Source organism: Pectinophora gossypiella, chromosome 11 (genome assembly GCF_024362695.1).
Source record: "Pectinophora gossypiella chromosome 11, ilPecGoss1.1, whole genome shotgun sequence".
In the NCBI taxonomy this organism is placed as follows: domain Eukaryota; kingdom Metazoa; phylum Arthropoda; class Insecta; order Lepidoptera; family Gelechiidae; genus Pectinophora; species Pectinophora gossypiella.
This window is the reverse complement of record NC_065414.1, coordinates 2,511,185-2,523,840: the sequence shown is the minus strand read 5'-3', so window position 1 is coordinate 2,523,840 and position 12,656 is coordinate 2,511,185. Positions and strand designations below refer to the sequence as shown.

Sequence of the window (12,656 nt, the reverse complement as noted above, 5' to 3'; positions counted from 1 at the left end):
CTTACAACCTCTTTGTTTTCTAAGGGCTTTGCCAAAAAAAGATTGTTTGCCACTTAGACACTGTTTAAGAATATAACAAATATAATGAACATTCAAATAATTCGATTGTAATTTACTTGGCTCTCATTCTTCACAGTGTTTAAATTCTAAACATTGTGTTGTGGTAGAGTGTATATTATCAGTGGATATAAGGGAAGTTAACACAGTTCTATACAAAATTAATTCAAAGCAAGAAATCCTGTCTTGACGCGTTGTTTTAGTAATGGAGCAATTTATATTTCGAGCAACCGGGTCTGCACGACAACCGTGCCGCGCGCGGCGCGAATTATATTGAGCGCTTCGACCATTAATTGATACGAATGCTATCTACGTCAAACGGCTATTGATCGAAGGCCTCGACGGAGGGCAACGCGTCAATAAAGGATATCTTGTTTTGAATTGATTTTGTATCATCATCATCAGCCCATTAACGTCCCCACTGCTGGGGCACGGGCCTTCTCTATGGATGGGTAGGGAGATCGGGCCTTAAACAATCACGCGGGCCCAGTGCGGATTGATGGTTATTAACGACTGCTGATGCAGCCGGGACCAACGGCTTAACGTGCCTTCCGAAGCACGGAGGAGCTCGAGATGAAAACATTTTTTTTTTGTGGTCACCCATCCAATGACCGGCCTTTGCAAAAGTTGCTTTACTTCAACAATCGCAGACCGAGCGCGTTAACCGCTGCGCCACCGAGCTCCTGATTTTGTATAGAACTGTGTTAATTTCCCTTAATAGTAACCGTGCAGAGCCTACTGGCATTTCAATCAAAAGAACTATGGATTAAAATTAGTACAGTCTATTTTATTTTTTACCAGAAACAACACTGTATAACTATTTAATTACTTTGCTCGTATACAAGACTAGACACTTGGGAAATAGCCAGAAATCTAACATTTAATACGTACATGGCTCCTTAACTTGATCAGGTCCTTTCGGCAATTTATACTCCATACATTGCAGTATGCCTTTGACAATATTCAAGCATTGTATGGTGAACCTTTCATATATTAGCTGCATGCCCTGTTCAGTGAAACAGTAGTAGAGGGCGAATTCTAAAGACGGTCGAATAAGAGGCACGTAGGAGAACGGATGGAAGCATAGGACGCCCAGGGCTACTTTGGTTAGGTGGATTATGAACTTCTCGCAAAGTTCTAGAGGATAGATGCCCCGGCCTTTGAGGAGTTTTCCTGAAAAGACATTTTGAGTTAGTAGGTTAGCCAAACCCTGACCAAGGCTGAGCCATGGTATCCCAGAAACGAAGTTGGAGTACACCCCGCATGGGCTTACATTTATGTTCCAAATTCATGTTCACAAATACCAAGTCTAAATAAGAATTTATGGTATTAAAGTATCTCTCTTTTATTAAATATAAAAAAACTACTTACTACATTCCAAACTAGTCTTAGCTCTGTCAAACACTACATTGAGAAAGGCAATGGCGTCCTGACTCTCATGTGCTTTCTTGAAACCAAATACGGTGAGTTTCCTGAGTATCCTCAGGCATAGCAGGGCCTTCTCCAGATGTTCAGTGATCAGCTCAGTGGCAGCACCTTCCTGTATGTGTCTGAGAAATATCTCCGTGTTCTCGTGCCAGAGATTTAGGACGAAACCGTATACTGTGTTTGTTAATTCCTGTAAAAAAAAAATATTGGTGTGAGTACCTGTAATAGCCGAAACAAAACTTGGACCTGAAGGTTACATAACTATTAGATTCTATCTCCCATCATAGAGATATATAAATCCGACGTCTATGTAGAGTTTAGCCATACGTTTATCTACACTGAGACTATTGGTAGAAAGCCCGCAGTATTTAACGCGCTACGCAAGATAGCAGAACCTGTGCAGACCCTGCTGGATAAATCCACCATATTAAACATACCTGGAAAGTCCTCCTGTCACCTGTGAGCCGTTTGGAAGCAAGAGCCTTGACAACATGGTGGAAGATCAGCAGTGATCGGTGTTGCACGAGCGGCTGCGGCGCCTTCAGTGCTCCAACTAGTTCCGGGACCAAGTTGGACCAACTGGCCGGACAGTCAAACCTAGATAAAAGAATTTTAATACAGAAGTGACAGCCACAGGCATAACTATCTATACAATGGTGCCAATTCAATAGGTGCCAATTAATGAGTCATGTTAAGGTTAAGGTCAAATCAGTGTTAAGACACCTGAACTACAGTCTTCAATCTACATGCACACCCTGGACATCCCGTGTACAAAAATCTCATTCTTACATTGTGCAGCAGAATATGTAAGTGGGAGGGACACATTCTCTCCCCCTTACTGCTTAATGGGTTACTACCATTTAAACATACATAAACTCACGCCTATTTCCACTGCGGTAAGCAGAGACTATGGAATTCCATTTGCTTCGATCCTGCCACACTTCTCTTGCTTCCTCCACAGTCATCAATCGTTTCACACACGCACGCCGTTTCAGAGTAGATCATACTAAACCTTTTCCAAGGACGTCTCCAATTTGGTCAATGTACATCCGTCTATCACCCCGAGAACAAATGGTCAAGGAACTCAATAGAAGGATTACGAATAGCTGGTCACTCTACTGGTCACTCAAAGAAATGAAGAAAAGCCCTTGCTATCCAATGTCACAAAAAGAAAAGTCTTCAACATGCGCATACTCCCAGTACTCACATACGATTGTCAAACATGAGCACTGACCAAAAAAGAAAGCAGTAAACTTAAAGTCTGTCAGAATAGGATGGAAAGGAGTATGCTGAGAGAACCGGAACCAGAGATAATTAAGTAATAAAGTAAAACTATGTAATAATGTCGGTGTATAAAGGCTATTTTTATTTTATTTTACATCCTTCTAGGTTTTCCTCTGCCAGACCAAGCACCTACCTTTGCTTTATATACCGCTTTCGTAATCATATTATACTTCATCTGCTCTACGTGACCAAACCAACTTAACATTCCCTTCTCAATATTAGTCACAATATTGTATTTTACATCACATCTCTCTTTTATCACACTGTTTCTGACTCTATCACATAACAACCATTTAAAACTAAATTAAAACCAAGAGGTAGTCAATAAATAAATAAGGTGAGGTCACACCTAATACAAATTGGGGCAGAGAGTTGCCTTTCTATATGTAGTAATATTCTATGCTACAGGTCAGGTAAGCAGACCCTGTGAAAACTAAAAAATGCTAAGGAAATGGTAACCTTACCTTGCAATTTTGGAAATAAGCACCGCTTGCTGTGTAGCAATTTGAGCGACTGGCTCACTGAGTATGTTGGATGTGAGCAAGCCCTGTCTCAGCTTCTGTTTCTCATCGTCAGTGATGGCATTTGGTGCGTTCTTCCTCCAGTAACGGTCTACACCGTTCTTGAAACACATTACTGCTAGCCATCTCACTTTGATGTCAATTTGGTGATTGGAGAGAACATTCTGCGGATGATTAAAATGGATTATAGTTTTTATAATCACAAGATAGATATCTTGTAATAGGTATCTAAATATTATCTGAAGAAAAGTTTAAGTTTTGTAACCTTAGTAGCTTTTATATAATAGGACATGTTATATTGCTACTATTATGTATTCTTCAAGTTTACTTTATTTATCATAATAGGCAAACAAAAAATACACTTTATAGATTAAATATCAAAGTAAAACAAAGTATAGGTATTAATAATAATGTGTTACCAAGAGAACAGAGTAGAAGCCTGGCTCTATTTCCCATTCCTGCAGCTTCTTTTCAGCTGGCTTCAGAACCTCAGGGTCCTGGCTGGTAGCCCGGTTTAACGTGTCCAAAACCAGGGCATAAATATTGGGATCCATTTTTTTTATCTGACGATATAAGTTTTATTTACTATTCATTAGCCTAAACCACTTACAGCAAAGCTAGCCTATGGTATAACATGTAAAGCGATAATGATTTAAATCTGTAAAGCAACAATAAATACCATTTTTTAAGTTTTCATGGACTGATTACATTAGCAAGAAAAATCTAAAATACCGGTCGAGAATTTTGATCTCAAAGGCACAGGTTTTATACCAACACATGGTATTATTCAAGACGAAGCTAATTTACACAATACTTTAGCAATACACAAAATTTTGTACTTACTTTTCACCAAAAGACAGGAGACATAACCTAGCACTTTTTGCGTATGATCATCATCGACATACAGAAATTACACAACAAATATTGTCCCAAACAAATTACTGGCTGAATCTTTAAAATTATTAAAGTATGTGAAATGTAACTCAAATCATCTTGAAACAAAAACAATCCGAAATTATTGATGGAAACAACCACAAAAATTGCGATAACTGCAAAATCGAAAATCGAACGAGAACGACAAAGTTGAGTTTGCATAGGATACCGGCTAAACACAGACTTATAACACAACAGCTGTGTCAGAGCATTTTGAAAATTTAAATATTAACGATGACGGTGGTATGGTATTGAATTTTTAAGAGGAGCGCTAGAATTGTACGTATAAAACAGACAAAAAAAAACATTGCTTGGCATGTCAATCACTGTGGTACCATGTGTTTATAAATCGCAAAGCTACTGCGTTACCATGAGTTAAGTTAGTCTGAAATTCAAATTCGACTAAAATATTAAGGTAATCTTTGTCTGCATGGGTTGTCATACTTGTTAAAGAAAATAGAAAACAATACAAATTCTGCTATGATCGCAATCGGATGTAAAAGATCCGATTCTTTCATTAGAATATAATATTGATTAAAAATTCATGTAAAAAATATTACAAGAATTGAATAGGTAAGTCATGAAATTATTTATAAGTGCCTAACATGAAGTAGATACCTACTTTCTCTGCAGATTAACTATGATCAAAGACAGACAATCCCAATTATTTTATGGATATTTGGAAGTTCTCATGTACAATTATTAGACTTCGAAAAGTAATCAGTGAAATAATTCCTTATCATGAAACTTATCGTGGGTATTGTCATTATCTCTTGTATGTAATCAATAACTCACAGTTGATAATTTTAGATTTTTGGTAGTCCATATACTTTGGTGGTACTTAAAATTATTTTCAATGTAGGTTAAATAACACATTTGTAAATAATATAAAATGTCTTGGGAGAGTTGTATTATATTGTTAAACAGTGACTCTACAGGAAGCTTTTATTGTGGTGACATCGTAACTGGATCTGTTGTTATAGAATTTAAAAAGAAACAAAAAGTTGAACGTACGTAACTTAAATTATTTTATTATTTATTTACAAAAAATATTGACTTGAGAGTATTGAATTAGCATTTTAATGATTGTTTTCTTTTTCAGATATAACTTTTACCGTTTATGGAACTAGTAAAGCACAATGGAGTAGATCGATGCCTGTAATGCCGTACTTAAAAATGTATTCGGAAAAGAACACCATTTTAGAATATGAACTTGACGTTTTTTCAGAATTGGACGGTAAGATATTCTGTGGTGCTGACACCAAATGTAATAAATTAATAATAAGCACCTAAGGACCTACTCGTTATATGACCTATGTCAGAATGATCAATATCCTATTATCATCACGTTTTAGACTCTAGGCAGAACAAACAGCAGGTTTCCTGTGGGATATGAGGGTTAAAAATATTGCTATCTAAGATGAATTGCTTCGATGAGGCCTTTTTAACCTCCCAGCTGTAACTATTGACATTTTATCATGAGCCTACGAAACGTGATGAGCCGTATCTTTAAAAAGGCCCACCCCGGACACTTCATACAAGAAAATCTCGTTTTGCACAGTCACTAAACATTGATGTTATCGTAAACGCGCATCTGTGTGTGTGACATCTGACGCCCATACGATTGAAGACTTAAGTAAGACCAAGCTTGGTGAGGTAAACCTAGCTCAGCCGCTGGTGGCGAGCGAAGAGTTGGCGTTTTATACGTAGTGTTATTTCTTATTCTAAGGTAACAATCCAGCCAGCGGTGTTAGTAAAAATTAATAACATTATTGATAAGTATTTTGGTTTCAGGAAAAACGATTAGCCCTGGTATTCAAACATTTCATTTTCATTTCGTTATACCGGATGACGCCCCATCAACTTTTAAAAGCTCTATTGCGGAAGTAAAATATTTTATTAAAGTCGAAGGCAAAGCTGATTGTAAGTTCAAAAAACTGAAGATTGTACCTTTTGTTGTCCAGGGGAATATAAATCTAAATCACTTAGAGGAATATTTGGTAAGGCTTTTCTTATTTCCATAATTGTTTTTAAAATAATCTACAATACAATGATTATCCTCTTTAAAATTCTCAATTTTCAGATACCCACGTTTCATGAAACTAAAAAAACATTGTGGGGATCAGGATTCTTCTCAATATGTTTTAAAACTTACATAGGTTTCTCATCCAGACAATACATACCGTTTGAGGCAATTATTACAAATGAAAAGAAAGTAAAGATTTCGAAAATTATTGTCAGTTTGATTCAAGTAAGTATGAAAAAAATAATAAGAGTCCGCGCCACCATAGAAGTCCCGCGTCTTCTAGTGTCCAGCATCTGCATAGAATTATTATAACTTGTCAATTAGTTCCATTAAAATTCGCAGGTCTTCCTTCGTGCTGCATACTCTTCATTTTAATTTTAGTATTTTAGCTACATATAGGCTAAACTAAATATCTTTATATTATTTACAGAAACTTGAGTACAGCGTGTCTTCAGGATATGCTAATGAAGAAAAACATATTAATAAAATTGAACACAAGAGATTTTCTCATACCGTTACTGAAATGTGTCATTTTGGAATGGAAATTCCTCAAACTATACCTTCTAGCATTCATTTAACAAATCCTACTGTAGATATTTCGTATGTTTTGAGGGTAAGTATTTTTCACGTATTTTACGATGTTTCACACCAGTAATGTTAAATATATATTTAATATTTTTTGAAATAGTAATATAAGTTTGTATAAGTCATAATTCAAATGATTTTATAGTTTATAAGTTTTTTAATTTTTTATTATATTTTTCAGGTGGAAGTCGTTTTTCCTTTTCATTCAACTCTTTCTAAAGATATTCCTGTAACAGTAGCAACGATTCCTGTAATGCATCATGATTTCAGTGATTTTCAGTATAAGCTGTGATATTTTAATTCATCAATATTAGTTCTTAACGCCTATATTATTAAATTTTAAAATAATTTCTTTATAAACTCTATTTTGTAACAATCAGGGAGCAAAGTTGTAACATAAAACCTGAAGGCAATGATTTATGTAAATGATGTATATAATGTATTATTTTTGTTATTTTTAATTAGAAAATATTTAAAATTGGAATTCTATTTTTTATTATTATCTTAAATAGTTTATAATTCGAAGTCGAAATAGTTTCGCGTAATATAAAGGTGACTTTGAAGTGACTTGTGTGCGTTGACAATATTAGTTAAAATTTGTATCATTAAGTGGCAACTCAAACAGCAAAATGAAATTTTCTGTACTGGTAATACTTTATGTTCCGCTCCCGCCACCTAGCGGACTTTTTAGTGTAACTAAAGTTAGTTTCGTAAATCGTTGATATGTTTTTAAATTTAACTTTTAATTTTAAGAGTTATTTGTATTATTTTAAATAGATTAAATTATTTCATATTATTTTTTTGTTATTTAATGAAAATTAATATCATTATATTCAATTTTACTGACCATATATTTTTTTAGTATTCATAATGAGTACTTCCTCTTTCCATGACTTTTTTTGAGAAAGCGGAAATGGTTGGTCCGCCATAATCTTTCGTGTGGGTCTGTGCTTGTGTGGTTTGGTTTTCTTACCGGTGCCAACCATTATTTTTAATTAGTAGTAAGTTATGCGTATGAATCCAGACATGGACGATGACGAGAAGGGGTGAGTGTATTTTCAAGTATTTTGCATGAGTATTAGGGCTTCTCTAGGTGTGTGAACTATAATAGGTCAAACTGCACGTTCGCTTGGTGTGTCGCATTTCACGGATAGCCAGCGAGGCTTGTTATGCAGCGTTATGAGCCCACTCTTTTTTCGCTAAGTTTTGGTTTTTTCGAAGATTTTCGTTTGATCCGGCGAATTCATGAACCAGACTCGAATACAGTCCTCGTTTGCCCAATTAGCCTTTTGCCGGCGAGCGGCCACCGACCCCAAGCCTTGCCGTGCGACTTGCGTGTATGCGATCATGGCAGCTATTACTTTCCCATAATGTATTTGCAAGATTTTCGACATTTCACCCTTAGAAACGCCAAATATTTTCATATTTATGTTTATATAACTAATGTGTTTCATCAATCAAAGCTGTATGTGGATGCGTCGCAAAATGTAAAATTAACCTTTCTGTGACTAATCACAGCTTTCTCTTATCGCGATTTTTGCGGTAGGGCGTTAGGAACCGTGTATTTTGCCATGCCCGTGTCAGTTTTTGAAACGGTCGAGTTTAATGAGGTTATTGGAGCGATGGTCGAAGTGCCGCGTAGCTTGATCTCATTTACAAGACGCGGCCAAAACGTGCTGATTCATTTGCATATGGTCGTCGACGTCGCGTGTTCTAACGAACTTGTGGCAAACGTATCAATTTGTAACAGACCGCTTCATTTTGTCGCGCTGTTTAGGTTGTCGCTAACGCGGCGACCTCATGTCGAGATTGATACAGTTCTCACCAAGCCATCAAAGTACAGTTACTTTTGACTTTACACAAGGCCTCATTAACTTTGTTGTTAAGTCCCCTTATCAGTTCATTCTCTCATTTCTTAGTTGTCACAAATTACTCTATTCTACTTTTACTAAAGTAATAACATTGTCTAAGATTATTATTAGTAATATAATTTTCATAAAATGCCAAAATACCTAGCGAAATGTTGGTCAGCAAAACATATGAAAAGTGAATGTTACTTTCACCAATCTTGCAGTAATTGTGCTTAGTAAGCACCAAATTAATGCATCTGAACTATATCTACATTATTACAATATAAACTGGCTCTTATGGAACCTCTAGAAAGGTATTAATTACCTTATCATTTAATAGTAAAAAGTAAATAATATAGGCAACAAAAGTCTTTATTAAAACATCTTTATTGTAATAAAAACACTCTAATTACCCTCAAATTAAACAATTTTGTTAACCACTGTGGTTTTCTCCATTTATATCTTGGTTTATTTAATTTCCTTTGATTTAATATGGATTTATGGCTATTTACAATTAAATAAAGCATTTAAAATGAATAAAATTCAGAAGCAAAAGAGAAATCTTCTGTGAAATATTGAATTTCCATTTCCTTATCTGTGAGTCATTTACAAAAGCAAGGCAAATACTGTAAACATATTTTTACATGTGACTCATAAGTAACATACCTAACCTATCAACATACATATGTATATAAAATCACATCTATTTCCCACTGGGGTAAGCAGACTATGACATTCGCTTCGATCCTGATATACCTACTTCTCTTGATTCCTCCGCATTCAACAATAATAATAACCTATCAAATATACAACATTTCTTTGTGTTTTCATTATAATATTAGGTTATGAAAGTCAATAAAGATATGACAGATGTATTTAGTGATGCATTTTTTAAATTAGTATAAGAGGCACTACATAATTTCTCAGAACAGGATAGTGTAATAAGGACTGGCAGGGCCCCAACTTTGCCATACTGAAATATACCTACTAGACACGTGGGGCCTGAGAAATCGTGTACTGTAATAGAGCCTATAGTATCATTGCTTGACAACTTTGAAATAGTAATTTCTTATCAATATATTCAAATTTATTTACAGATAAGAAATGGCTAGGTTTCTGGGTCACTTGTTATTGCTTGATCTTTGTATATTATCATATGATTTGTATACATAATCATTTATTTTACATTGTTGTCTATTTATGAGTTTGTATTCTTTGCCTAACTTGCAAGGGAAGTGGCGTGAAGAAATGTTCATGTATGTTAGATATTGTAGGTGTTCGAGTATTTATGGAGTTCATATGGTAACTCTAACCCCAGGCTTCAAGATGTAGACATTTTAATTTATTTTATCTTTATTCTGTACAGTATCAATATCAGAAGTAGTAGTAGTAAAGTAGATACTGTAAATTACAATATTAATGAAATCCATTTGTTTTTACTACTTTGACTAGTTAACAGAAAACTGTTTCAAATATGATTTTAATTCATTCATATATTAAATATTAATCAATATTCTATGTCTCAACACAGATGTGATGTTTTAAGTAGTTAATTAAAAAATATTCTTACCATTATGATTTAGTAGTAAGATTAGAATGACAGGAGAACAGATGTAGTACATCACCTTGCCCGAAAGACACGAGAAATGTGTCTTTCGCACTATCGGTATACAGCTTAGTACGAAAGAGACGAAAGATATGGCATTCTAAACATAATGCTAATTAAAAAGAGTTATTATACTGTAGACGAATTTTTAAATGATAAGTTTTAATTTTAATACACACTTCCTCTCTTCCCTTCAATGTTGCTGTGCCCTACAGGGTCCATGTTATAGTTCCTATGCCCCTTTAGGTCCAAAACGTCTACTTCCCAAAAGGGCCACTGTCCCAAATCGTCCACTTCCCAAAACGGCAACTCCCAAAATGACCACTCTCCCAAATCGTCCTATGTAAGACCCCATTATGCTACATGGAATGCTATAAATAATTGAGAATTGAATTGAATTGGTTTTAAAAGCACTACTATAACAATCAACTCTCCTACAGAAAACTGTTTGTCGGTGGACTATCATGGGAAACGTCTCAGGAGAACCTGCAGCGCTACTTCTCCCGCTACGGGGACGTGATCGACTGCGTGGTGATGAAGAACAGCGAGTCTGGCCGCTCCAGGGGCTTCGGCTTCGTCACCTTCGCCGAGCCCACCCTTGTCAACGTGGTGCTCCAGAACGGGCCGCATCAACTTGATGGAAGGTAAGAATATCTTTAGAAATGAAGGCTTCAAAGCTGTCAAAATTACGCTACCGATAAAAAATTACGGTACCTATGTGTATAAAATTACGGTACCTACTTTTATATAATTACGGTACCTATGTGTATAAAATGACGGTACCTATCGGTATAAAATTACGGTACATGTCGGTATAAAATTACGGTACCTATCGATATAAAGTTAGGGTACCTGTCGGTATACAATTACGGTACCTATGGGTATACAATTACGGTACCGTAGCTTTGAAGCCATAACGGTTAAGAATTGCGGTTTGGGTCTCTCTCTCTATTTAAGAGCTGCGCTCTTGTCGGTGGAGTAACCGCCATTCCTCTCTTCTTCCCGCCAAAACCTTCACCTCCCGATACGACACGACCTGCACCTTCTCTTTTATTTGTTTCATAAATGTTATCCTAGGTCTACCCCTTCCTCTCTTCCCTTCAATTTTTCCTTCTATAATGTTTGTTATAAATGAATCGTGTCGTATCAGGTGGCCAATCATATTTCCTCTCCGGTTCTCTATAGTCTTCAATATGGTTCTCTTTTCTTCAACTCTTTCCAGCACTTTTTCATTTGACACCATTTCAGTCCAGCTTATATCCTCCATCCTTCGCCAACACCACATCTCAAAAGCTTCCAACCTCTCTCTGTCTCTGTCTCTGCGGTTTGGGTACCGGTATAAAATAATGCTTCTGTTAAATAACGGTACCGGTATCTCTTCCCTGCCTTTAGTAATTCGTTTTCTCGTATTCTCTTTAAAGTTAATTGTATGTATTATGTAAATGACCCATTTTGCTTTCTGTTTTCGGCTAATGTAAACGATTAATATTCTCAGTTATGAATTCAGTTTGGATGTAATTTAAGATTATTTTGGTACATTCCTATACTTAGCTTATACTTGAAATAATACTAAAATGTTAAAAGATACAATACAATTACTTATACTTTATTGCACCAAAATAAAAGAAAATAGTTACAAAAGAGACTTAAACACGGCAAATAATTTAGAAGGGTTTTGATTACAAGAATGGAGGTCCATTTATATTTGTGTAAATTGTTTTTGTAATGAATCTTGTTGTTTTTCTATCTGAGGGTCTAAAAACTCCACATTGGAGCAATTCATCTTATAAAAAGGATATGTCAACAAAATGTGAAAAGCGGTATAGCTTTTCGCAGGAATTGATTCAATACGGCGTTTTTAACCCCCTGTTTTATTTTATAAAAAGTAGGTATATGGACATAGTTATAAATTAGTACATAGGTAAGTGCTATCTTTCAAATACTTTACAATTTACCTAAATAGTGGTCCATTTATGAATATAGTCTATGAACGGTTGGGTAAACACAGCCATAAATCCATGATGATCCATCATCATCATCACCAACTCATTGCAGTCCAAAGCCCTATTCTCAGCCTTATATCCAGGCGCTCCCAGCTACCTTCTGCAGGTCGTCCTGTCATCTTGCCAGTGGTCAACCCACACTGCGTTTCCTCAGACGCGGTCTCCACTCCAGAACACGTACCAGCGGTCGTCGGTTATGCGACAAAATAATGTGGCCTGCCCACTGCCATTTCCGTTTGCTAACTTTCATAGCTATGTCCGCTAACTTTGGTTTTCTGATAATCATCCAGCCGCCTATAAAATAAACTGAACTTAGTAGGAATAGGATAATACTACGTATAGAATGGACATCCCCCCCTCCCC

At 35.8% G+C, this 12,656-nt stretch overlaps 3 protein-coding genes across 9 annotated transcripts in view; 2 read left to right on the top strand and 1 right to left on the bottom strand.

Annotated features, from left to right (window-relative positions):
- The window catches only part of LOC126370657 (importin-11), a 29,111-nt gene extending 23,859 nt beyond the window's left edge, over nucleotides 1-5,252 (bottom strand). The window contains exons 1-6 of the mRNA XM_050015622.1: nucleotides 4,134-5,252; nucleotides 3,710-3,853; nucleotides 3,234-3,454; nucleotides 1,923-2,082; nucleotides 1,429-1,675; nucleotides 949-1,230 (exon numbers count right to left, since the gene is read on the bottom strand). Of these exons, the coding sequence (XP_049871579.1) occupies nucleotides 949-1,230; nucleotides 1,429-1,675; nucleotides 1,923-2,082; nucleotides 3,234-3,454; nucleotides 3,710-3,844 (1,045 nt within the window). The 5' untranslated portion in view covers nucleotides 3,845-3,853; nucleotides 4,134-5,252. The remainder of the gene's footprint in view (nucleotides 1-948; nucleotides 1,231-1,428; nucleotides 1,676-1,922; nucleotides 2,083-3,233; nucleotides 3,455-3,709; nucleotides 3,854-4,133) is intronic.
- On the top strand, nucleotides 4,701-7,318 carry LOC126370721 (arrestin domain-containing protein 5-like). 3 transcript variants are annotated; one of them, XM_050015745.1, is made up of 7 exons: nucleotides 4,703-4,796; nucleotides 5,151-5,233; nucleotides 5,326-5,460; nucleotides 6,018-6,223; nucleotides 6,307-6,474; nucleotides 6,680-6,862; nucleotides 7,016-7,318. In XM_050015745.1, exons 3-7 carry the CDS (start codon nucleotides 5,376-5,378, stop codon nucleotides 7,124-7,126), a joined length of 753 nt encoding a protein of 250 aa, XP_049871702.1. In that variant the 5' UTR covers nucleotides 4,703-4,796; nucleotides 5,151-5,233; nucleotides 5,326-5,375; the 3' UTR covers nucleotides 7,127-7,318. The 3 variants fall into 3 exon arrangements, with proteins under 3 accessions (XP_049871703.1, XP_049871702.1, XP_049871701.1); XM_050015746.1 differs by lacking the exon at nucleotides 5,151-5,233 and having other exon boundaries at nucleotides 4,701-4,796; XM_050015744.1 differs by lacking the exon at nucleotides 4,703-4,796 and having other exon boundaries at nucleotides 5,094-5,233.
- Nucleotides 7,319-7,747: 429 nt separating this feature from the next.
- Nucleotides 7,748-12,656, top strand: part of LOC126370684 (heterogeneous nuclear ribonucleoprotein 27C) — a 33,006-nt gene continuing 28,097 nt past the window's right edge. For all 5 annotated transcript variants that reach the window (XM_050015689.1, XM_050015692.1, XM_050015691.1 and 2 more), the window contains exons 1-2: nucleotides 7,748-7,880; nucleotides 10,731-10,934. In XM_050015689.1, the coding sequence (XP_049871646.1) occupies nucleotides 7,843-7,880; nucleotides 10,731-10,934 (242 nt within the window). In that variant the 5' untranslated portion in view covers nucleotides 7,748-7,842. The remainder of the gene's footprint in view (nucleotides 7,881-10,730; nucleotides 10,935-12,656) is intronic.

Excerpts from the sequence above, each read along its gene's own strand:
- LOC126370721 (XM_050015744.1), top strand. The coding sequence starts at position 5,116 with ATGTCTTGGGAGAGTTGTATTATATTGTTAAACAGTGACTCTACAGGA. Across the intron at positions 6,475-6,679 it reads TTATTGTCAGTTTGATTCAA|AAACTTGAGTACAGCGTGTC; the intron begins GTAAGTATGAAA and ends TATTATTTACAG. Across the intron at positions 6,863-7,015 it reads ATATTTCGTATGTTTTGAGG|GTGGAAGTCGTTTTTCCTTT; the intron begins GTAAGTATTTTT and ends TATATTTTTCAG.